Genomic DNA, 25,084 nt, shown 5'->3' on the forward strand with positions numbered 1-25,084 from the left:
AGTGCACTGAAACATACATATTGATATTCTTTTTAATATTTATTTTCCTCAGGCCAGAAATTATTCTGATTCTTCTAAGTGTCCATTTTTTTTCTTTGTTTGTCTACTTTTAAAAAAGGGTCCCTTTGCCACGGTGATTATTTTTCATGTATTAGAATGAGGCACAGTGTCATTTCTGGAGTGTTATCATGAACCTTAGTTACCTAAAGTATGCTTCTTTCTAATATAACAGACCGACCTATTGCAAATAGTGCTGACCAGCTTTTTCAAGTGAGTATATTCATTAAAATATACATGCAGAGTATTTTTGCTGTGCAAAACCATTGATGAGAACTTGTCACTCAACTTCAAGCAAAATATTTTACATCAGAAGGAATAAGAAAATCCCCTAGCATTTTTAAAATGAGGGAAAAAAATCACTACTCTGTCTTAATAGTTTAAAATAAAAATTTTGGTCTAGGATTATTGAAAGCCAACTTGGTGTGGGCCATGTTGGCCTTAAATGTCTTCCTGTGTGATTACTCAATCCTATTGAATTGGACTGTCCTAGGTCCTCCCTGCCTTTGCGTGTCTGCTCTGCTAGATGGTATCTTTCTTGGTGTGCTTACCTGTTTCTTACTTTAGGAACGAGCACAAGTTGGACCAGGTCAGTCCAAATATACTTTATCTTGACTGAAATGAAATTGTAGAAGGAGGGACTTAGTAGCCTTAACTACAAGAATTTAAGTTTGATATCTTCATTTAAATTGTCATCACATAGACAAGTTCATGCACAAACCTTTCTGAAATATTTTGGTGGGGTTTTGATACTGTTAGCTCTCCCAGAGCTTCCCATTAAGAGATGCTGTTTCTCTTCACTTTTGCAACTTTTCCCAGACACCTGGCTTTTTTTAGAGCAACCAAATTGACAAGGCTTTTGGCATCATTGATCATATATAATTTACAGTGCAGTGTTTAATTTATAATACACTAATTGGCAGTGCCTGATATTCCAGAGAAGAACAAGTCAGTGGCTTTTCCTCTATGTTCCTTGGTAGAGCACTGTGGGAAGCAGGAGGCAGGGCTACATCTGTCTTTCGCTTAAGAAAACAAGCATGCATGACTGAAAACTCTGCGTACACTTACCTGTCGGGAACCTCTTAGAAGGACCTGCCCTCCATAGATGAGCTGCTTTTTGAGATTTCCCCCATGATAGCACAGCATAAAACAGTCCTCATCACCAGCCTTCACTGTAAGGTGTGTTGTCCTTTGCTGGGTAAATGTTGCTACTAATGTTAAAAAAGCCAATATCTAGTATTATGGCAAAGCAATTAATCAATCTGGCAGGCTGCTTAGAACAGAATGACATTTTCTACAGACAAGTCAGACTAACTTCAGTGTGTAAGTTTCACATTTAAATATTAAAAAAAATTTCCTCCAGTAAATTTTCCCAGTTTTGTACCATCAAGAAATAAGAAACCAATATAAAAATAATTAGGTTGATACATTACTTCCTTAGGAATAAATGCTACAATGCTGAGGAAGGGCAAGGGCCTCATCTGTGCTGTCCCATGCCCAGAGGAGATACTAGTAGCTTTTCTGTCCGGCCTTCCAAAATAGCAGGTGGTCAGTATCTATTTGAGGCTGAAGGATAATAAACACAAATGCATAGCTGACATACAGACCTTGACATGCCAAAGTGGGTTTTATCATTAACCTATCATTTTAAAGAAAGAAATGAGAGCCCAGAGAAAAGGCACAATTTGAGAAGGGCAAGGGGTAGTTTCAGCTAAAGGCAGTTCTAAAATTTTGGTGACCAACTCCTCTCTAGAAAACATGCAGTGGGAAGAGGAAGAGCCTCCATTGCCCTCAACCTCTGACACTGTTGTTTACTTAGGAAAGGGTTTAATCCCAAAGCACTTGTTTGAAGAAGCCATTAACCCTGAGAATTATGACTATCAAGATGACTATCATTTCTAAAAGCAGCATTAATACTTGCAGCATAGACTCATGTGGCCAGATTATGCCAGTACTGCCTGTGCTGAATAAGCCCGTCCTCTGCAAGCAGTACAGGTCAAGGCAAGGGAGCTGCTTGCACAAACAGATATTCATGAGCATGGGTAAAGATCAACAGTCAGATGCCATGTGGTCAAATAGCTTGTGGTTAATCTAGACTGTAATGTTCAGAGAAGCTGTGCCTTCCGGAATCTCTTGCATCTAACCCGATGTATTTTACGCACTGATCTCTAGTGGTTTCTAACTAGTGGTTTCCTGTAGTTCCAGTTTCACATTTGCTGGGTTCAGGTTTCAGACTTTGGTTGTTGCAGTGCCTTAGCCCACCCAAACAATAAGGCCCCAGACTAACCCACCGTAATCACAGGCAATTAATGAGGTACCTGAATTCCCCCCGTCATTGAAAGAGACAGACCCACATCTCCACAGGACACTTTGGCTCACAGCACCTGATCAACGTGTCTACAGCTTTTGTTTGTTTGTTTTAAAGGAATGATTCTCAGCCAAAACCTGCTGTTTTCATATTCACATACATACAAACTGTGGTCTAGGCATCTTTTAATAAAACAAATAGTTTTATTAAGTCCTTATTAATAAGCTAAGGTTAGTTCCAGGCCACAGTTTAGTCTGTCATCTCATCTCTTCAAACTATACAGTTATGCAGTATCCTTAAAAAGGGTAAATGCAGCACTCTTGAGTTACACAAGGGAGCCTAAATCTAAGGTACATAGGTATATCTTTGCATTTTCTGGATGTAAAAAAAAAAGTGTTGACGTCTGACACAAAACTAATGTGGCTCTAGGGTTATAGTTTTTCTCTGAAATTGGAAGCGTGACCAAGTAAATCCTTCTCCCAAAGCAAAGGCTGTCCTTGCAGCTACAGCATGTCAGAACTGTTAACATTTTAAACAATAGAATTCTTTGTTTGTCTTTTGCTTAATTCAAATAGGTCTGCGTGTAGTTTACATTTTAATGGCTACCTCCCTTAAAATTAAGAGAGTAAGAGGATCTCTAGTTTCTAAGCTTCTCATTGACATGAATTTCAGCATACATGTATTTCATACAACTTAACAAGTTTCAGCATTGTCCATAACAATCTAAGCTCTCCAACGATCAAACAGTAATTAGCATTTGCCTACTACAATGTAACAGAAGGCTGAATGTGCATAATTAGGACATATTAAAGGTGTCACTAGAGTAGGAGGCTCAGAGGAAAAACCTGTATTGGACTACATTTCCATGGAGACTATCAATTTTACATTTAAAAAGTCTCTTAAGGAAACTTCTGCATTAATTTTGTCTTTTACATGATTAGATGATTACACAAGTGCTGTTACAGTATGTGGTGATTATCCGTGGAACAATAAGTCAGTATAACAAGGCTAATTTTCTAGCTTTAAGAAGCAGTTGTGGAAAAAACTCATGGTAAGAGGAGTCAGAAACTCCTGTCCTTGCGTTTAAACAAATAAGAAACAAGCTTTTGCTGGTAAGGAAAATTAATTTTGTTCTTCTTATTAGCTGTTGATTCAGATCTCCCAAGCATGCCAGATGCTTCACACTACAGAAACATAGGCCTGTTTTCTATACTTGAGAATCCATCATCACTGAAAAAAAGGACAGGAAAAACAAAAACCCAATCTTGTGAAAAAAAGTGAGGAAGAACAATATTTTCCATCATCAAATTCCCCATCCTGTCGCTGAGTGGCCTCTGAACATGATAACAGTGATTCAAAGGGGAAATCAAATAAGATCCAGCCTCACCCTCTGTGTGCCTTGACTGCAGCTCCTGTAAGGATCATATTGATCCCTATAGACTTGTCATACCTATTCTTCTTCCCTACACCCTAGCCTCAAACCTAGCAGTGACCATGCTAAATGTCCTCCCAGTGGGCATTTGGCTCACTAGGGAATGCTTCAAAATTCAGAGGAGAAAGCCAACAGCCAGACAGACTTGGTGCTTAGTAGATACGGTTAAAAAGCTCCCTGCCAGTTGTTCTGGGTGGCTGCAGCAAAAAGAACATTTTTTAGGCAAATTTGTTTTGACGAGTTTTTTGCTCTTTTATGGGCATCTTTAAATGTTCATCATAATTGTGTTGTTCAGAATACTGCCTGGAGCAGGAGTGCAGCCTTACTGGATTTAACAATGCATTCCCCATCCTTTCTGTCAAAGGGGTTATGCTACTGGAGTACATGAATCTATAGAGAATGTGGATGTTTGGGAAGTGCAAACTGTAGACATTTGTGGTCAGCAAACTGCTGGTGGGATGTATGGGAGTGTACAGCCTTGTCAGTACTTAGCGCAATGTACATCCAAACCAATGGCACAGCAAGACACTTCAAATGAAGAGACCATAGAGGTGGCAAGTATACTGACTGTGCCTCATCTTCTAAATTTGGTCAAGAAAGTGTTGCGTAAAAAATAAAACAGTTAGTACAAAATGACATGTTCCAGGGAGCAGATATGAAGGATAATGTGGCCAGCAAGATGAAACAGTACATAACCAGTAGTGACAAATAAAGTGCAGAAGAGGAAAATAATCCCAGACAAAGCTGGAACACAACTTCAGTCAGAAAGAAGGATAACGCACATAATGAGCACTCAAGGCCATTTAGTCCAAACTACTGCTAGACACAGGCTAACTGCAAAGATAGGCCAGATTGCTCAGGTTCTTATCCAGTCAAAGCTTGAATTTCTCCAGGGACAGATATTCCACTGCCTGTCTCAGCAACCCATGCCTGTGTCTAGCCTCTGGTGAACTTTTTTCCTGATATCAGTTGGAATATCCCATGCCACAACATACAGTCATCACCTCTTCTGGTGTCCTTCCAATGGGCACCTCTAGGACAAGACTGGCTCCAGTTATTCATAAGCAGCAATTTCGTTAGTGGATGACTGCAGTAATATCCCCCCCATTAGTGTTCTCTTCTCTAGGCTGAACAAACTCAGCTCCCTCAGTCTCAGCCTCTTCTTGTACATCATGTGGTCCAGCCCCCAGTCAGCTTGGTGACCTTCCAGTAGGTTCACTTCAGTCAGTTAATCTCCTTCTTTTGTTGGGGATCCCAACACTGGACCAACTAATGAGATGATTTATTTAAACGTCAGGAGAGCCACTTCTTGTCAGGACTGCCTGAATCTTGCTGTAATAGGACCTTTTACTCAGTCACTTGTAGGTTTACCAGGTTTTAAATATTTAAGAAGAACATTTTCTGTGTAGATTATTTTATCTTATTCTTTGGTTGTTGGTGGTGTTGGCTGATATGTGTCTTCTTGTGTTAAAGATTTAATCTAGAATGGTCTTACCATTTCCAAAACTGAGGCCAAAGAAAAATGTCTTGTTTTGATCGTGATAAAAAAAATTCAGGAGCCTTTTTCTTTGGGAAAAAACTTTCAATGGTGCACAACCTCCAGTTAAATATGGGTAGCCGTATGTATGTTTTGGTATTCTAGTAAAAATCTATCCTAAATTTGAAAAGCCTTTGTAAATGTGTCTAAAATGGAGCTACAAACTGCGCTTTGGTTCCTGAATCCCATCCATACTGTCACAATTAGTCTTAATCAGTGGCTCCTAGCCGCAGTAGCAGAGGTGTGATCTCTGGACAAGGGTACACCTGAACTTAGCAACCCTGGAACCTTTTACTTTATCCTGTCTTCAAATTCTTTCCCTAAGCATTCAGGATCAGCCACAGTTTAGGCTATATGGAACAGTGGTCTGTCTTATCCTTACTGGCCTTTTACAGTGTTTAAATAGAGTACAGAAAATAAAGGGAGTTCTCTTCCTTAACAATGACTGTCTGAAGGTTCATTTTACACACACTTTTATTAGCTAGCGAAAACTTCCCTCCCACAGGCAATGCCTTAGAACTGCATACAAGGAACCTGCTTTTACAAAATACTATAAAATAATCATATATGGACAAGTATTCAATGCAATCAGACGTTTTCTTGCAAGCACCATAGTTCGCTGATGGAAGCAGGTTTTGGCAGGATTCTGAGATACACTTTGGACTTCAGTCCTGTTTTCAATTGAGTGCCATTTTGCTTGCTCCTCTAGCCTTCAAATATCTCACATTTTAACGTTACAATCACATAGCTTGAGGACAAAGAAACCAGGAAAGGTCTGCAGTGGGTGTGCAAAGCCTAGCTTTGATGCCTTTGCTTCCTAGTACGGGCCTTTAGTAAGAAGGCTAAAGACACCTGTTGGGGTTTTTTGTCGTCCTTAATCCTCTGTCCTTCAGTTTCCCTTTCTCCCATTTTTAGCCGAAGTGGTGAATGTTTCACCCACACACTGTTATTCCTGCCCTAGTGCTCTTGTGGGATAGAGGTTCAGTCTTCCCTCAGGCTGAGAAAAGGCAGGTTTCCTGTTCCCTGTGCAAGAATTTTAGCCATAAAGCTGCAGTGCTAAACATTCCCACTACTCTTGGGGAAAATAGTTTAAGCATTTCAGGAAAGGAAGGTGTTTTGGATGCTGAAACTCAGTCTCATGAAGACATCTAACTGAAGCCCTGAGATAGGCTTCTAAGTGCTGGTGAGACGCAGTGTTTGCGACTCATTCCTCCTTCCAGTTCCTGCTGTTCCTCTTGTCCAGTCTGCCTTAGCTCTCAGTGTTCGTAGGCTGTGGACCTCAGCTAGGCGCTTGAAATTCAAAGTGAGCATAAAATGCAATTTATGGGGAATTTAGGTCTCTTGCACGGTGAATTTTACTTTCAGTACTGTGTACTTAATTTAGACATTGAATCATGGAATATTTCAGTGACTAAACCCCTTCATGGCACTGGACTCCCAAATACAAGGTTTAGATCCCCAGTATTGAGATGTTCAAATCCTTACATGCCTGTTAATAGGAGAGAAGGGGATGAGCAGTTTCCTACATCCCTAAATATCCACTTCTGGCCTTGCCAAGCGCTGCACATACAATGCCAAGCTGGTCTGTGCAGGACTGTCAGAGCCTTTGAGCAATGCTATAAAGGCCTTTCTGTGTTTCATAGACAAGCTATACATTCATTTATTCTGCCTGCAGGTCTCGTATCCATCCCTTTGTGGATCTAAGCCTTGTGCATGCCTGAGAACTGTATTTCTTACTATTAACGACCTGATAAGAATGTCTTCATTATATTATTCTAGCAACACTGAGGAAATGTAGTAAGTGCTGGCAAAGATAAGGAACATGCAGATGTTTGGAGGTAACACTTTAATGAATATTAGATTGCAGTACTGTACACATTGGATACATGTTGCTTTATAAATTAAGGCTGTCTGTGGTAATAGTTAGGATATAAGCTTTGCTCTTTACCCTGTCCACAAAATTTTTGTGAAAGCAAGAAACTATTTTCTGTATTAAATCAATTTTGATGAATACATGCCAGTTTCAATGAAGCCATGGAGATTAAAGGATAATGAGTAAAATTATGCATGCTTCACTCCTCATGTGAACCTGTTGAGCTTAATAGAGATTTACAAGCAGTAAATGAGGATATACTTTTCTATAAAGAGATTTATACATGCCTATGCAAAAGTACCTGAGAGAATGGACCAATACTTTCGGCTGGCTAAATTTCTGTCTACAACATTATTGCACAGCAGAGTTCAAAAGCTGGAATTTGCAGAATTTCTGTACTCTGTGGCCATATTTAGGTACCTGTCCATAGCCTCTTACTCCAAACTCGGGCATTTAGCAAGTTTGGTTGTTATAAATTAGGATTTAATCAAAGAGACTAAATCAAAGTAAACATAAAGCAAGCAACTCAGGTGCCCATGAAGAGGCATTTGGTCCCATTTTTGAAGTGTGATATACTCACAGAGAGGTTGTACCCATGATAAATACCCTACAGGAAACCTGTACCTTTTTTTGGCAATGCATGGGGTGGCCAGCTTGGATACGTAGGGCATCTAAAACGGCACTAGACACTTCTGTTTAAACATGATACATTGAAAAAATACAGTATCTTTCATGTTTCTCTACATCATGACAACTACACCGTCACCATCTAGACTCCATTGGTGTGGAAGGCTTAGGTGCACGAACCTGAAATAGTTTGGATGAGCATCTTTGATTAATTTGAACTTTATTAACCCCACCAGCCAACTCATATTGAACATAACAGTCAGTCCAGGGTTACAATTTATTTTTGCATACACTTCAGGACACTAATCATTTTTTATTGGCTTATATTCCTGTTCATTTTACAGAGGAAAAAAAAAAAAAAAAAGAAGAAGAAAAAGGACCAATAATGTTAAGATAGATATTAAGTAAGTTAAATCTCCTTTAATCTTCCACTATGATGATGAACTACAATTCATTTGCATTTCAGAACATTTTGCAAAGGAAATCCAAAAGACTGCTTAAAACAATTTAACTAATAATTACATATATTTGCTTTTGGCATTTATAGGAGTACTGTGAAAGTCAGATTTCTTGCTATTCAAGTTATGAAAGAAAGTATGTGGTCTAAAGATACTGGCTACTGTCCCTTCTAAAGATACTCGGTTAAGGGAATAGCTCTCCCACTTATATGGATGCCTTACTGCACAAATACGCAAGCAACTGAAAAGTCCGATGCTATTGGACTAGGTGGTGAAACTAAGCCATAAATATTTGAGGGGCTGTTCAATGCTGGTTGTCCAAACCGTTTGCACCTGCCATTCCATAGTGGGTGAAAAAAAAAATATATATATTTATATTTTTATATATAAAACCCACCATAATTCATAATACCATGCCTAGACCAGTTTCATTTGCAGCTGACGACTGTTTCTTAGAAATTATACTTTTCCTTGAACACAAAAGTAAATGCACTGTTGGTACCTAATCAGCACTGAATACGCTCAGCTCTGATGGAGTATAGTCCATCCAAAAGGCTCGAATGCGCCATAATCCTTGTATTGTTCATTACCTTTTCACTGCACTCCAGAGGCATAACTAAACTCATCTTCAGTGCTTCTGTGGGAGAGGGAATTAAGTTCAATTACAGAGATAAGAAAGTGAAGACAGAGTGAATTGAGGTTAGATATTAAGTATTCTCAGTTTGAGGTGTGTGCACAGATGATTTAAACCAGCAATTCCCAGACTCAGCTTACTTGAGTATAACTGCCTTGGGAAGAGAGCTGGGACATAAATGATGCCTCTGGCCATGTCATTCCCAGCTCTTTGCCTGACCTGACCTGACACAGGACCCAGACACTGTGCGCAGTTGTTCCCCTCCCAGAGAGCCATTTCCCTGTCCCCAGGGGAAAGCGGAAGGCATGCTGTTGATTTTGTGCTTGTTCCTTTAAAATAGCTATATTCTGTTAACAAAATGTGCCCCAGAGATTGAGAGCCCCTGAATTATGCCAGGATGCCTCTCCTCTCTGTTCCTCTCATTTCCTTCATATACCTTCAGCAGAGATCAGTTCATCAGCCCAGGTGTAAAACAGGAGAGATATTTCAAGCCTTGTCAATGCTCACTGAATTCCCTGGAATGGCTTTCATTTGCTTTGGAGACCTTGAGAACATTAGCAGCTTGTCTCACTTGTATCTCTGAAAAACTCTAGATTGCATAGTAGAGCAAAGTTGAGTTTGTCAGTTAAATGGTTTCACAGTCCAGTGGAAGTATGTTCTCTGAGAAACGTACTAAAAGGTTGTTGTTGAATTTGGCATGCAGAGATTGACCCTGTGGAACCTCTTGCTTCCCATCACTTAATGCTAAGAAACGAAAATAGCACAGAGCAACCAACCTTTTGTGGAAAGGTAAGGCCAAAATTAGCTAGGGATCCACAAATCTTTTTTAAAACAAAAATAGTTTGGGATACTGCCTTTCATATCTTTCTTTGACAAATCTTAATGTTATTATTTACAATGAGACTTTAACCATATTTATAATTATAAACAACAAAAGGCAGTGTTGTGGAGATGGCATAATATTTTCGTGAATTTCCACAGTTGCTGGAAAATGATTTTTGTAGTTGCTCAAGATTCAGTACAAGATAGAAATTTAGACAAGGTGTATCTAAGATTCTTTGTCTTAGAACTTAATACACGTTTGAATGGATTTTGTGGGTGAGTTATTTCTTTGTTGTTTGTTTCTTTTGCATGGGAATGAGAGACATGTTCCTTAGGAGTAAAATTACAGATCTAGGGAGCTGTGACTTGATAATGGATCTATCAGGATAGATCCAAAATTTTATGATCTGAAATTTATCTGCCAGCCCACACAAAAAGATATTGTGTCTAATCCAAGGCTTTATCCAAAGGGACAGAGAACATTCATAAGAGTATTGAGCTGCTGCCCGGCTCAAAGTTCCAAGGTTTGCCAATGGAGTCGTACTTTATGAACAGAAAAGTAGGTCCACATTTTTTAAAAGGCATTTCAGTGTTTAATATCCAAAGACTTCAAGACTGGAAATACAGATTCAAAATCTAAGTCTATACATAAATTTATAAAATAAAAGCTACTCTTACCAGTGTGTATGTATTGATGTATCTACATATACAAATATCTACACATTGATCATAGGTAGTATGTCATATCCATTACCTAATTCTTAAGGATTTTTTAAAAGTGTTACAAGGTAATATTAATGAGAGATGAAAGAAGAAAATTCTTATTTTATTTCAGTGCCTTTTGTTCTTCAGTAAAAAGTATTTTAATTTCTATCTGTTTTGTTGGCTTGGATAAAATTTATTTTCACAATATGTAGGGTTTATTTTAGAAGAAAGAACTTTTTTCATCAATGTTCAGAAATGTGTACTGCAAAAAAGAAAATATACCTAGCACACAAATTCCATTTTTTCCTCCAAATTTATTTTATCTGATCTATTTTAGTTCCTTTCTTGCATCACACAAGCTGGACTTCAGTCAAATGGTTGCATTCATCATCTTGCCTGTATAATACTTAACAGTGCTATACAAAACCTCTCCACGGCTTCTGTCATTCCCAGGGCCTCATGTGGTCTGTGGGATTCCTGCCCTGAATTTATGTCTATTTCACCCCATTAAAACCACGGGGCGTTTAATGAAATTTGTTTCTATCATCTCAGCCTGTTTCAAAATATCCATGCTGCTATTTCTATTTTACTGCTTCAGTATCTAGTTATAAACAATGCAACAAATGCTTGAAAGTCTTACCTTCAACTTTTCAATTTAAGTCCTTGATTAATGAGGTGGAAGAGCTGCATAATGTTGATAATTTCCTTGTAAGTGGCAATAAATGATAAAAGCAGGTTGATGGCGAATGTATAGGTGAGGGTATAAGAGGCAGGTATGAAATCTACCTGGTGCAAAGAGATCGGAAGGACACAATAGGAGCAAAGAGACAACCAGAATATAGCAAAGATGATCCAGCTAAAACAGTGAATCTGCTCTGTGTGGACTTATTTCAGCTAAATACAGGCACCTGGAAGTTAGACATCAGTTTTAATCCAGCCTGATCCTCCATGAGTCTCTTTTCAGTCAATGGGAAGATTGACCCACCGGCAGATGACAGGATTATTGCCTCGGAGATGCTTGTTTCCTCCGAGGGAGGTAAAAAGGCTTTGGGCGATGAACTTGTCCCCGCCCCCGACTGTCTAAAGGCTCTTGCTGTTAGATCTACCCCTTGTATCTGCCAGATGGTTTCTCTTAGCAGTTTTTTCCCCAATACCTGTGTGAAGTCCCATCTGTTTTGTTGAGATGTCATCTTTCTTGCTGCTGAACATGTAGCGCTGACACGAGCTCTGTCACCATGGGGTAACATTGACGCTTTAGCACATCAATAAGCAGGCAATGCCTGGACTCTAGATCTCTGTCCCACCTGTAACAATGCACCCATTAGACAGTCTTGTCACTGCGTGTCTTCTCTTCCATCATGTCAGATTGTATTTTGGAATTGCCCAAAAGTCTCCTTAGATAATAAAGTCAGGTTGTGTCCAGCTATCCATAAGTCTTCTAAATAGAAAAAGGGAGTGTGCAAGGTCACAGAGACAATGCTGCTCTGATCTTTGGATGTCTTTTTCTTTTTAGAAAAAAAACAAACATAGATTTTCCTAGCCTTTTCCTGATTCTCCCAATGAATGTAAGAGAAAACTGGCATATTGTATCCAATACCTGTGAAGATCCAGATCCTGTGAAGATAAGAGCTGACTGACATCTGCCCCCCCCCCCCCCACCCTTCCTTCTTGCAAAAAGATATGATCTACAACAAGATTTCAAGACCTCTGGCTATGTGACTGTAAATTAATCCTAAACAGCACGACTTTAAATCCCTGAGGTTTGTTGCTCAGAATAGCTCCATCATGTAAGCTCACCAAGCCTTAGAGAAGTCTTCAGCTTTGCAGAAAGGCTCCGGGATTTCAGAGTACGTTTTTCTAGGATAACCCTTCAGGCACACTTGGGAGGATTTACAGAACTTCAGAGATCCCAGTTCTTCCAGCGTTCATTGCTCCAATTGAGAACCCCTCAGGATACCTAGCCATAGAAACCTGGTACCTGCAAAGACTCTGATCTCAACTTTCCTGGCGAGATTGCCCTGGAGTTGTGGATTTGGGCAGTCAACCTTAGGATCTTGTACCTTCAAAGATTTGCCTTGAAAAAGACATGTCTGGGAAGCTCTGCTGTGCATACATGGATTGTGTGTCTGCCACAAACATAGCATCCATCAGTCAGCCTAGTTTCAAGTTCTCTGGAGTCCCGTAAGATCTCAGTAACTGTATTTTTATATGGATTTTGCACTTAGATGCTTTGGCTGGCAAGAAAGACTAAACTATCACACCTCCATTACAGCCAACAAAAATGTAGGATTTCCAGTTTTTCCTTATCATTTGCTTGAAAAGAACAAGCCCTGCATCAGGATGAACATAAAAGTTGTCTTGAACCAAGAAAAAATTTAGAACCACCACCATTGCGATGTCAAAGTATACTCAGAACTTTCAGATGCCAAGTGACTTCAACATTGCTGGTAGTTTGGATTAGTTGTGTTTCTAATTCAAAATAGTCAAATTTACAATAGCCATATACTCTCTTCCGCTATGCAATAATAGGTCAGTATTTCTCTGTTGGTGTCAGCTTTACAATTACATTTCATTTTCTGAAGCCCAAGAAGTGCTTGGAAAAACAGTCTGGCTTTTCACTCACAGAACAAGCCAAATGCAGCAGCATTAGTCAGCATTCCTTTTTCAATCTGTACATAATTCTGCTGTATTTTAGACAGTGCTATCAAAGCATATGATGCTGAGGAACGGTCTTACAGAGAACAGCTGTGTTGTGTTTGTGTCAGTTCATGTCTTTGGCTGGTTGTGAATCATGGAATATCTTGGCAGAAGACTTTAATGAACCTACAGCCTCTCACTTAAGCATTCATCTTATTAATCATCCCAACCTATTTCTGCTCTGTTTTTAGAGCGTATTTTAAAGGGAATGCTTAACTGTGATGAATTACAAGAGTTTATTTAATTCTATGAATGTGCGTATTGATTTCTGTAAAGCCTTTTTATTTGGGGATCTTCCATCAGTGCAACTGTCTGCTTTCTGTGCTATAGCCCAGTGTCAAGATCCTGGGGTTACATCTGTATTATTAAATCAAAAAGAGCAAGGAACTGTTCTTTAACACTGAGGCTGTATCCGTATTACACAGCCTTTGGCTCCAGGTCTCCTCCGAGCCTGGAGCCAGGTCTCGTCAGGCTCCTGCAGCACAGTGGTGATTTTTATGTGCTGGTCTGCAGGTAGAGCGGGGGTGGTTCAGAGCAGTGTCTGAAATGTGAGGGGTATATTGCAGCCCACAAAACAGCTGCTTTTACGACCTGATGATGCTTAACACGTTATGCCTAAAAGGTAGTGGAAGAGCAAGCAGGGATATTGGCAAGTACATTGGCTGCGTGTTGAAGGTTGGAGGGGACTGTGGAGGGAAGGGAGAGCCGGACCTGCTGTTGTCCTGTTCATACTGTGTGTCAGGAGTGACCAGCTCTTCAAAGAGTAAGTGGTGAAGTCATTTCACAGACTGAAATAAGCCGGCATTTAGGAGCCTGCCCTGTGCAGGGGTGTTCCCTTTGTGATGGCACTTGGGCAGTTAACAGCAGCAGTGGATGCTGTGAGTGGATAGTCACCCCTGCCATGCAAAAATGTTCAGCTGTTTTCTCACTGTGACTCATCAGAATGGACTGCAGCTTGCAAATAAATGTTAGCTTCTTAACAGTGCTACATTTTGTGTATTAGTTTTATCTGATAATCTGAAGACAAGAGTTGCAAGGAGCCTGTCTAGGCTGTTGTAGACACTAAAATGGGCATACCCCACTTTCCTGTCTACATGTTCCCACCATGGTCCTTTCTCAGAATGTGTTCCCCCAGCTCTGCAGAATGCTGAAGTAGTGATGGTGGCTTGGGTGAAAATGAACTCTATGAAAATACAAGTTGCTGGACAAATCAGATGATTTGGGTACTTCCGAGACTCGCTATTACTGATGATGACACACAGAAACAAGATGGGAACACGTGGCTGAGATTTGAGGGGAGAAGGTAGTGAGGAAGGGAACCTTTCCTTTTGAAAACCATCAGGAAACAGAAAGACTCAAGCCAAAACACTACAAAATGAAATTGTACTCCTCCCATCTATTCCCCTCCTGTCTTCCAAATCACTCAGAACCCTATCTGGTACAAACAAGAATAGACCAGGAATTACTCTTTAGGGGTCATGTTTGAAAGAAGACACAAGTTTTCCATGCAGTCACCTAGAAGACCATTGAGACAAATGTTAAAGTTCAAGGTGAATTAATGCCAGACTAGAGTGATGCAGGACTCTATAGGCCTCTGCATGAAATCTGTTCAACATTTTCTAAAGGGACATGTGATAAGCAGGCGGAGAAAAGCCATGCTGAATTAACTGTATCTCAATTTCTATATGTCAGACTGGTCTCTTTTGTGGTGAATTTTGTCCCTTTAATGAGCAAAAAAGTAAGAAATTCCTTTGAGAAAATAATTAATTTTCAAAATTTAAAAGCTCTTCTGGTAGTATTATTAAATAATATCTGTAGATAATAATATGAAACATGCCTCTAAACGTTCCATGTTGTTTTATTATACCATATTGTACAATAATGTGGAGTATCTTCTTCAGAGAGGTTTTAATGTTTACAGCATTAAAGAGTCTCCACACAGTTGTCTCTGGAGCTCTTAAACCAAGTTTATGTCAGACAACTTGCAAAATTTCCCACTGGGGTTGAATATTTCTGTATCACTTTGTGTCCAGTGCAATGCATGCTCTGCACACCTGAAAACAGTTTCTATTGCTTCATGTCTCAAAGGAAGGAATCAACAAAAAATACTCTGCTGCAGACACTACTCTTCCCTATGGAAAAGGGAGACTTTAGTTCAGCATTCACAATAACAATAGAAATTCTCTTCCTTATTGTGTGGGTTCCAACTGAAATAAATTAATGTGTTGCATTGACTCTCGCAGTCATATATTTTCCAGTTTGAGTTATATTGCAGCAGATGCCAAGGACAGAGTTGACAGTGGTGACTGATTTTAAGACCCTCTTTATACCTATTGGGATACAATGGGAAAAGAGATTGAAGAAAGCCAAAGAAATTGCCCTTGTACAAGCAGATGATTTTTTTTTTTTTAGTTTTGCCTATCAAATTAATTCCGGAAACATTAATGGGAAGATAAAATTTCACCTAACTAGATGTGTAATTTAGAGCACTGATCAATTTTCCCTTTATAAGTAATGTAAGGAGAATCAATCCATTGTGAGATAAGTGTCTAGAATAGTCACAGCCTTTTTTATTTAATATTCATGCTTAATGAATTATGTTCTATTTACAGGTTTTATCTGGGGTGAAATTAAACAGATGTGGGATGGTGGACTACAGGACTACATTCATGACTGGTGGAACCTCATGGATTTTGTAATGAACTCCTTGTACTTGGCAACAATCTCTTTGAAAATTGTTGCATTTTCAAAGGTAAACTCTTTTTAAAAAAATAAGCAAAATATTTAAGATAAATGAAATTAGGCTTCTTCAAACTTTCTTCTGTATCTGGAGGTTCTCAGTCTTAGCAATGCAAGAGATGTGTGATGTGCTCATTGAATCTTCTGCAGCTATGACAAGAAGCTAGACCAAGATAAGAGCAAATGAAACATTGTGGTGTATGCTTTTTGCTTCTTGGACCTGGCAATCTTCTGTTATTTGATCCCAAACAGTCATACTGTCATGTTCTTGGGAAAGGAAAATCGCTGGTAATATTTAATACTGTTTTGTGTTAGTCTTTGCCTGTTTTTCAGTAATAAATTATTTCCCCTAAGACAATTTTACACACCATCCAAAACTTGCGGGTAGGACTACAAGAAAAATATTTACTCAAAATTAGGGGGCTGGGGAGGGCGGGGAGGGAGTTAAAGGGTAAGATTTTAATTTTGTTTTTAAAAGTAAAGCTGAAGGAGATAAAATGGTCACTTAAAGCTGGTTCTGTTCTTTTTCTCATCCTTTTCATGGACTTTTTATGAATAGTTTTATATACCCACTGTTTGAAGTAACTTCCAGCAAAACAGCCCTTCTTTCCAAAGCCATGGAACGTGTTGCATTTTCTATGTATTCAACATGATCCGTAATATGATAGAAATTCCTCGTAAAACGAAGTATTTTAATCAAAAGGTGGTCTCAAGCACAAGGAAACCACATCTGAAAGGAAATGAAAGCATTTCTTAGCATCTGCCATGGAGCTCTTATCACATCCAAGCAAAGATAACAAGCCCATTTTTACTGGCAGCTGTGATCAGCATTGTATTTATTTCAGCTGTTTCAAGCTCCCTACCACCAGCTACCCTGTATGCATAGAAGGAGAGTCTCTCCTCTGCCAAATCCTTTTGGCTGGGAAAAGGAGACAGCCGTCAAGTAGCTGGTCGCAGCACCCTCTCCTCAAACGGCAGCTGGTCCTGCTGCAGCCCTGCCGTAAGTGTAGGGGAAGATAGGAACCGCTAATTTGTGTCATCTTGTGTCTATTCACGAGGGTCCAAATGTCAGCCCAGCAGGGGCAGGGATGAGCAAAGACCTGTGATCTGTTGACACACCAGCCTCCTCCTGTGACAAAAGGTTTCTGGCTGCAAACCTTGGGAAGTCTTCTCGCTCAAAGAAATTTGGAGCTGTTGCCTGAAAGAGCAAGATGCTCGGAAGTGTGAGGAGGGCTGTCATTTAAAGCTGACGAAATGCATTTTTACACACGAGGATGCCTTATCATAAAGTGAATGGAAAAGAAATAGTCATTTCACTGTCCCGTGTAACACAGCAAGCGGTTCATTGAAAATGCACATTTCAAAGCATTGGAGATGGCCAATTATTGACTTAGAATAATATTAATTAGCAGGCATTATAATCGTTTCATCTCCCAGACAGCTTCTGCTTACGATAATCAGATTCCAAGGTGACAGTATCTGGGACAATGTGCATCCATTACTCTCCAAATTAGTGCTTGCATGCCAATCCTAATCAATACAGTGCATAAAGCACTACCTTTGGTTCTGCAGCTATTATTTTTTTACTGCATGTGCAATGTTGCACCCAAATACCTTTTTGTTCTTTAAAGACCCTCAGTTGTGGTAGTCAGTTGAAACACATGATGGTGTAATGAACAGAGTAATACAAGTGTAATTTAATACCCAGCCACATTTCCTTCAAATACCTACAACAGAGTTCCTCACATCTATGCCACATGAGATTGAGAGGATGCCATATGTAACCAGTACATTTTGATTAAAGCTTTTATTTTCATTTCCTAAACCTTGCAAGACAAGTTTTTCTAAAATGTAGCTTTTCTGTATTTATTGAATCAAATATATAAGCCCTGTTGTTAGATGTATTCTACCTTCTATGAATCAGCTCAAGCCACCTAAGAAAACATTTTAACCAACTCCCGTGAATGAAATTATGAGAGTGCCCTCATACTACTCTCCTATGTCATAAAAGTTCCCAGAGAAAAACGTAGTGTTTATGGCTCATTCAAGGCCCTCTGACTGAAACAGTAGTTAAACAGATGATATTATTTACAGCAACTGATGGGATAGTGTAAAATACATGAAAGAGTATAATTTCAGGATGAGGGAACTGCTAAGATAACTCAAAGTTATTTGTTTCATTGCCAGTATTCAAATAAAATGAGTACATCTCTTTTTTCAAAGGGCTGTGTTTTTACCTCTGATTGTATATCAGCATGTGAGGTCTCTTTAAATTATTCAGTATAGCTACTGAAAACGCTCTCTCCCCGACAAATAATGCCATTATAAATAGTGTATTTTCACGTGTTTTAAGAGAGTACAAGATGACAGATTTTAATCAACACAGCTGTTTTGATGGAGGGTTATAAACCTAAATAGAAATCGTTGTGCTCCAAGAAAAATGGTTCTTTCTATGTTTTTTGAGGATAATCTATTATGTACTGATGCATAAAGTTAGGTGCAGTGCCAACTTATGTGCAGACCCCGCTTGCTTTATCTTAAATATTTGTTAAACCTGAGCATTGGACCTAGTGCTGCTTGTTTCCAATTCTGCTAGGAATCGCATGCAAGTTCCTATTACTGATTATGTGTCTCAGCCACTGACATGAAAAGCTAGCAGGGAAACAGAACTCTGAAAAGTAACTAACAATACATTATTTGTCTCAATATTTACTGGCTTAATGATCACTATGTCAGATCTACTCTGTTTAGTAGTAAATAAGGTTATATTTCTCTTCTGCCACCAGTTCTGCAGAAGCTAACATCTTCTTCTTGTATGTTTGCATTGTAAAATGGTTTTGATTGATGTTTCACCAGATTCACAGACCAAATGTCCATTTACATATGAGTATTGACCCCCCTCGATCCCTGAAAAATTATAGACTCGATTCCTCAGTGCAATTACTGTTCTACAGCTGTTTGCTAGGCCATCTCCCTGCCCTCTTCCTACTGCTGCTCTGAAATTTGTCATAATGAATGCCAAGATTGGGTTTTTTTAATTTGAAAATAGGAAGAGTTCACATTTGCATATGAAGTTTCAGGAAAGGATTTAAAGTACTTTTCCTGAAATGGATATTATTTAATTTTTCTTTTGTTATCAGAAACAAGGGGACCAAGGTCCAACAGCCCATTAAACATTCAGATAGCCTGATCTACATGTCTGTTTGATCTCTCTTGGTGCTTTCATGAAATCTACGGTTCATGACTTTTGTTTTCATGGGAAAACAGTGAACACTCAGCTTTTTTCTCACAAATAGTTCTGTTACTAGATTTGCTTTTTAATTCCTTTGAGTAAGGATCAAGAATTATTAGCTTGTATTCCCTGCGTGACATTGTACAATCGTCATATATTTGCCTTGAAACTCTACTGTTTATATGCTGCTCAATTTGTTTTCCACTATTCCTAATTTTCTATTGATGTGCCATGTACATTTCCTTCAACCAACAAACCAGTGATGTGTATTAATCACGTTAAGTGATGGTTGGCTTTGTTACATGTCAAAAGTTTGTGTTTGCATTCAAAGTGGAGACAGAAATTCAGCAGGGTCACAGAATTATAAAAGACAGACTGCAAAGTATCAACAGCATGATTTACAACAAGCTCAGTGTTGCTATATTTGCTCTTACCATTTTCCATTCCCTAGAACAATAAACATTTATTTATTCTATATAGAACAGAAGAACATCAACAAGCATGAGTGAGAGAACAAATAGTTCATTTCTGTGTGCGTTGGGTTGCTTGGTCCTAAAATACAGTTTTTCATTTTTTTCATATTTTCACTGTTTCTGGTTTTAACATGCCTAGTCTTTTCACTCCTTTGCTTTCTTTTCATTTTCACATATGACCTTCTTTGTTCTCCTGGTTCTTCCTTGATATTTCTAGATTTCAGTTGTAATCAATAGGGTTTTGTTGTCAGAGCCCTCTTATACTCATTATTATCTTTATATTATTTGCTGTCTTCTTTCAGCTAGTATATTTCACAGACTATTTCCAAACTTACTTCTCAGGCCTTCACCTTTCTATTTTTCAGTCAAGTATTTCCAGTCTCTGAAATCACGTCTCTTTAAAACTAAAGAACAGCCCTCACTCTGCTTACAACCATGAGACCTTTTGCGCTGTATCCACAGATGCAGGAAGCGCTTGAGCCCAGGAAAGGCAGCGTCACTTAAGAGGAAGTAGCGCAGTTATGCCTTTGATTGCCCTTTTACAAATGAGAGGTCATGGGATATTTTTCTGACTGTTTTAACACACCAGTTTTGTGTCTCAATACAGAACATCATAGATAAAGTCCTTTCTCCTCACCTTTCTCCTTAACCTCATCTCTTCTAGAAAAGGTGATATTGGGTACATCGTGTCAGACTGCGACTATGATAGCCTCTCCCCTACCCCAATAATCAGTGAGGAGAAACAGGGAAAGTTAGAGCAGCTCATCTGACCTGTTTGGGATATCTGCTTTCCTACTGCTCTAGAAATACCCATTTTCTTTGCTGACTATAAAAGGAGGTGACGGAGAGCACAGATGTGGCTGTCCACACCTGATTGGTTTAACTTGGTCCTTGCTCTCATACTATATCGTATGCTATCCTTATTCAGTGTCCTGTAGTTCCATGTTTTTCTCAGAAGAGTATTTCCTTAGATTCCCCACCCCACCCCACTTGTTTAACTTCCTTGGAATCTCCCATTACTTGCCTTCACCTAAAATATGTCTGCAGTTGGACGCTTTTGATTCTCTACCAAAAATTCCATCTCTTTTTAGTTTCAAATATCTTCTTTAAATTTTTTCATTAATATATTTTCCTTTATTCCCCAACACACCTTGTGTACTTTTCCCTAATCTGACCATCTACTGCACTGTTCCACACCTAGTCTTTGCTTGTACTGACAGTTGTTCCTATCTAATAGGTGCAAGTTTTCACATACCAGGGTTGTAAAGTGCCGTCAGAATTCACAGTAATATACTGTATAATATTATTCAAAGAAAGACATTATAGAAAATATGCTGAGGAGTTCTCACCTTTCTTTTCTCAATAAACACTGAAACTTTTTTCTTCTTAATTTTCTTCTTGCTTTTTTCTCTTAGCTGATAGCTCTGATAACTCAGTTCTGTTTTCTACTGCCTGTTACTTCGTCACCAATCTTGAATCAATCAGAATTGGACTGAAGGGCAATAGTGGATGAGGCATCATAGCATCCCTCTTGGAGCTACAGTGTCAAATGCAGTACGACTTGATTTTACAGCATGATCATTAGGGAGAGGATAGTCTAATGAAGAGAGTACTGACCTATGACTCCAGCAGGTCTGGATTTAATTCCCTACTCTGTCGAGAACAAATATCACTGGTGGTTGAAATGTAACGCTAAGTGACTCTTAACTCTTCAATGGACTACTGCTCTCCAGTTTTGCAGTTCTCATACCCAAATCCACAAGTCTATTAGATGCTATGGCTGCTTGTATATGAGTAAAAAAAAATATGCCAGGGATTGCTGTCAGGCACTGGGACTGTCTCACCTGCACTACCAGTTGGTTAGAGCAACCCCAGTGTGGTGGGGTCCTGTGCCAACTAGCACTGCCCGAAACAATGCCCAAACTAGCACTGTCCAAAACAACAAGTTTGAATCACGGAATCACAGAATTGTTTGGGTTGAAAGGGACCTATAAAGGTCACCTAGTCCCCCCACCCCCTGCAATGAGCAAGGGCATCTTCAACTAGATCAGGTTGCTCAGAGCCCTATTCAACGTGGCCTTGAATTTTTCCAGGGATGTGGCATCTACCACCTCTCTGGGCAAACTGTTCCAGTGTTTCACCACCCTCGGTGTAAAAAATTTCTGTCTTCTATCTAGTCTGAATCTAACCTCTTTTAGTTTAAAACCATTACCCTTTGTCCTATTGCTACAGGCCTTACTAAAAAGTCTGTCCCCATCTTTCTTGTAAGCCCCCTTTAAGTACTGGAAGGCTGCTATAAAGTCTCCTTGGAGCCTTCTCTTCTCCGGGCTGAACAACCCCACTCTTTCAGCCTTTCCTCACAGCAGAGGTGTTCCAGCCCTCTGACCATTTTTGTGTCCCTCCTCTGGACCTGCTCCAACAGGTCCATGCCTTTCCTGTACTGAGGGCTGCAGAGCTGGATGCAGAACTGCAGGTGGGTTTCACCAGAGTGGAGTAGAGGGGCAGAATCCCCTCCCTCGACCTGCTGGCCACACTTCTTTTGATGCAGCCCAGCATACGGTTGGCTTTCTGGGCTGCGAGCACATGTTGTCGTCTCACGTCCAGCTTTTCATCCACCAGTATCACCAAATCCTTCTCAGCAGGGCTGCTCTCAATCCCTTCATCCCCAGCCTGTATTGATACTGGAGGTTGCCCCAAGCCATATGCAGGACCTTGCATGTGGCCTTGTTGAACCTCATGAGGTTCACACAGGCCCACTTCTTGAGCTTGTCCAGGTCCCTCTGATTGGCATCCTGTCCTTCAGGCATGTCAACCGCACCTCTCAGCTTGGTGTCGGCTGCAGACTTGCTGAGGGTGCACTCGATCCCACTGTCTGTGTCATTGATGAAGATATTAAACAGCACTGGTCCCAGTATGGACCCCTGAGGGACACCACTTGCCACTGATCTCCAGCTGGACATTGAGCCATTGACCACTGCCCTCTGGATGTGACCGTCCAACCAATTCCTCATCCACCAAATAGTCCATCCATCAAATCCATCTCTCTCCAATTTAGAGAGAAGGATGTCGTGGGGGACCGTGTCAAAGGCCTTACAGAAATCCAGGTAGATGACAACTGTAGCTCTTCCTTTGTCCACTGATGTCGTCTCTCCATCACAGAAGGCCACAAGGTTGGTCAGGCAAGACTTGTCCTTGGTGAAGCCATGCTGGCTGTCTGGAATCAGCTCCCTGTCCTCCATGTGCCTCAGCACAGCTTCTAGGAGGATCTGTTCCATGATCTTCCCAGGCACAGAGGTGAGGCTGACAGGTCGGTAGTTCCCGGGGTCCTCCTTTCTACCCTTTTTAAAAATGGGTGCAATGTTTCCCTTTTTCCAGCCACTGGGGACTTCACCTGCCTGCCGTGACTTTTCGAATATCGTGGAGAGTGTCTTGGCAACTACATCAGCCAATTCCCTCAGGACTCTGGGATGCATCCCATCAGTTCCCATAGACTTATGTATGTTCACGTTCCTCGGGTGGTCTTGAACCACGTTGAGAGCAGACACTTTCTTTGGAGGGTGTGTGGTGTGGAAATGTGATGCCTGCTTATATTGTTTCATTCAGCCCTAGTGACACAGAAGAGGTTCTTTCCTTACTACTGAGGGCATGCTCAGCACCTCTGAAGGATGCATCTGGGTGGCCTAGTGTAGGTAAATACAGACCGTACCATAGTCCCCCTTTGAAATATTCTTCATATTATATTATCCCATCGGTTTAGAGTGCTTCGTAGCATAGATTCTGTCCTCTGATATGTTCTGTAAAACAGATTAATGAAACCATATAAATAATAATGAGTCTGCCACAGTAGTTAAGCCTCAGTTCAAAGTAACATCTTTCATCTTCAAGGAATTTTTTGGTAGAGCTGAAACAGTAAAGAGTCACAGTTCCAGGGATCAGACTCTTTGATAATGAGACACACAAGCAGTTTTCCATGGTTCATTAATAAACAGCTTTTCATCATTGGTCCAGTGTTAGTGATTAAGCGATATACTTACACCTTGATCAAATGTTTTCTTCCAACTTCCCAAAGTTCTTGCGGGTTTTTGTACGTCATTGTCATATCTGCACTGTTCTCCAAAGAAATAATTTACCTTATTTTACAGCTGAAAGTTTCTATAATTCTAAAAGCCCAGGTGTTCAAAAACTGTTCCTTTTACTCTCAGTCAGAATTGTTAGACTTGCTTTTGCTGCTGTGAAAATTATAACCAAATGCAAAACACAGGCAAAAAACTTGAAAGCGTAGACCATCCTGCAGATAAAAATGAAGGACAAGTTTATGGGTACTGCCATTTTTTGTTTTGCTAAAATAAAAAATTCTCCTGAAGACATGTTGCTTTCCAAAAAAATGTTTAGTTTTATTGTGCTATCTGCAAATTAATTGAACAGCTTATAAAGAAACTGACATACTTGTTTATGCATAAAAATAGAGGAGTAATTTCTTCCCTTCTGCTTGTTTCCAGTATAGTGGGTTAGTTCCACGGGAGAGCTGGGACATGTGGCATCCAACCCTGGTGGCTGAGGCCCTGTTTGCAATCGCCAACATCTTTAGCTCCCTACGCTTGATCTCATTATTCACTGCAAATTCTCACCTGGGACCTCTGCAGATATCTCTAGGAAGAATGTTGCTGGACATTTTGAAGTTTCTCTTCATATATTGCCTTGTGCTGCTAGCTTTCGCAAATGGATTGAACCAGCTGTACTTCTACTATGAGACAAACGAACCTGGCAACTGCAAAGGAATACGATGTGAAAAGCAGAATAACGCATTTTCAACGTAAGTGGCTGATCTATTTCTATTGTCCCCTTCTGCCCCCAATATTTTAATCACTTAGACGTTGTTTACAGGGAAGAGGCTGTCTGTCTTCTATTGGCATTACAGCGGTGTCCTGACAGATACATCTGAAGTTACCCTAACAAAAAAAATAAGCATTAACATTGCATGGCTCTGTAATAATATTCATCCCATACCACAGTGAAGTCTGTACAATTGGAGATCTCTCAAAAGATAAAGTAAAGAGGAGGGGGAGATTATATGAGATTAGAAAGTACATATTTAGAATTAAGGGAAGAAGGGTCACCAGATCAGATCTTGCTTATCCAGGCAGCTGTCATTCTGCATTTCTTCCATGTCTGCTTGTGGGCATTAAATAAGTTTGGTGTTCTAAAACATGAAGATTCCTTGTAAATATGATAAACTGAGGCAGGAAAAAACATTCGGTCCAGGCTTCTACTGACCCTGAGTCCACTCCACACAATCAAATAGTGTATTCCAATTTCTGTTTCAAAGTTTATTTATTTTTCTTTCACTTAAAAATCGATTTTACTTCACTCTGTTCTGTAGTTCATCTATAGCACCAAAACCACTACCAAATTAATACTGCTTCTCTCTCTCATCTTTCAACTGCCAGTCTGAATCAAACTCCTGCTATAAATAACCTGTTCCCTATCACC

At 39.8% G+C, this 25,084-nt stretch overlaps 1 protein-coding gene across 1 annotated transcript in view; it reads left to right on the forward strand.

Annotated features, from left to right (window-relative positions):
- Positions 1-25,084, forward strand: part of TRPC4 (transient receptor potential cation channel subfamily C member 4) — a 154,018-nt gene that overhangs the window by 110,850 nt on the left and 18,084 nt on the right. The window contains exons 5-6 of the mRNA XM_049823324.1: positions 15,763-15,902; positions 24,094-24,407. Coding sequence (XP_049679281.1) covers positions 15,763-15,902; positions 24,094-24,407 — 454 coding nt within the window. The remainder of the gene's footprint in view (positions 1-15,762; positions 15,903-24,093; positions 24,408-25,084) is intronic.

This window comes from Accipiter gentilis, chromosome 19 (assembly GCF_929443795.1).
Source record: "Accipiter gentilis chromosome 19, bAccGen1.1, whole genome shotgun sequence".
Classification (NCBI taxonomy): domain Eukaryota; kingdom Metazoa; phylum Chordata; class Aves; order Accipitriformes; family Accipitridae; genus Astur; species Astur gentilis.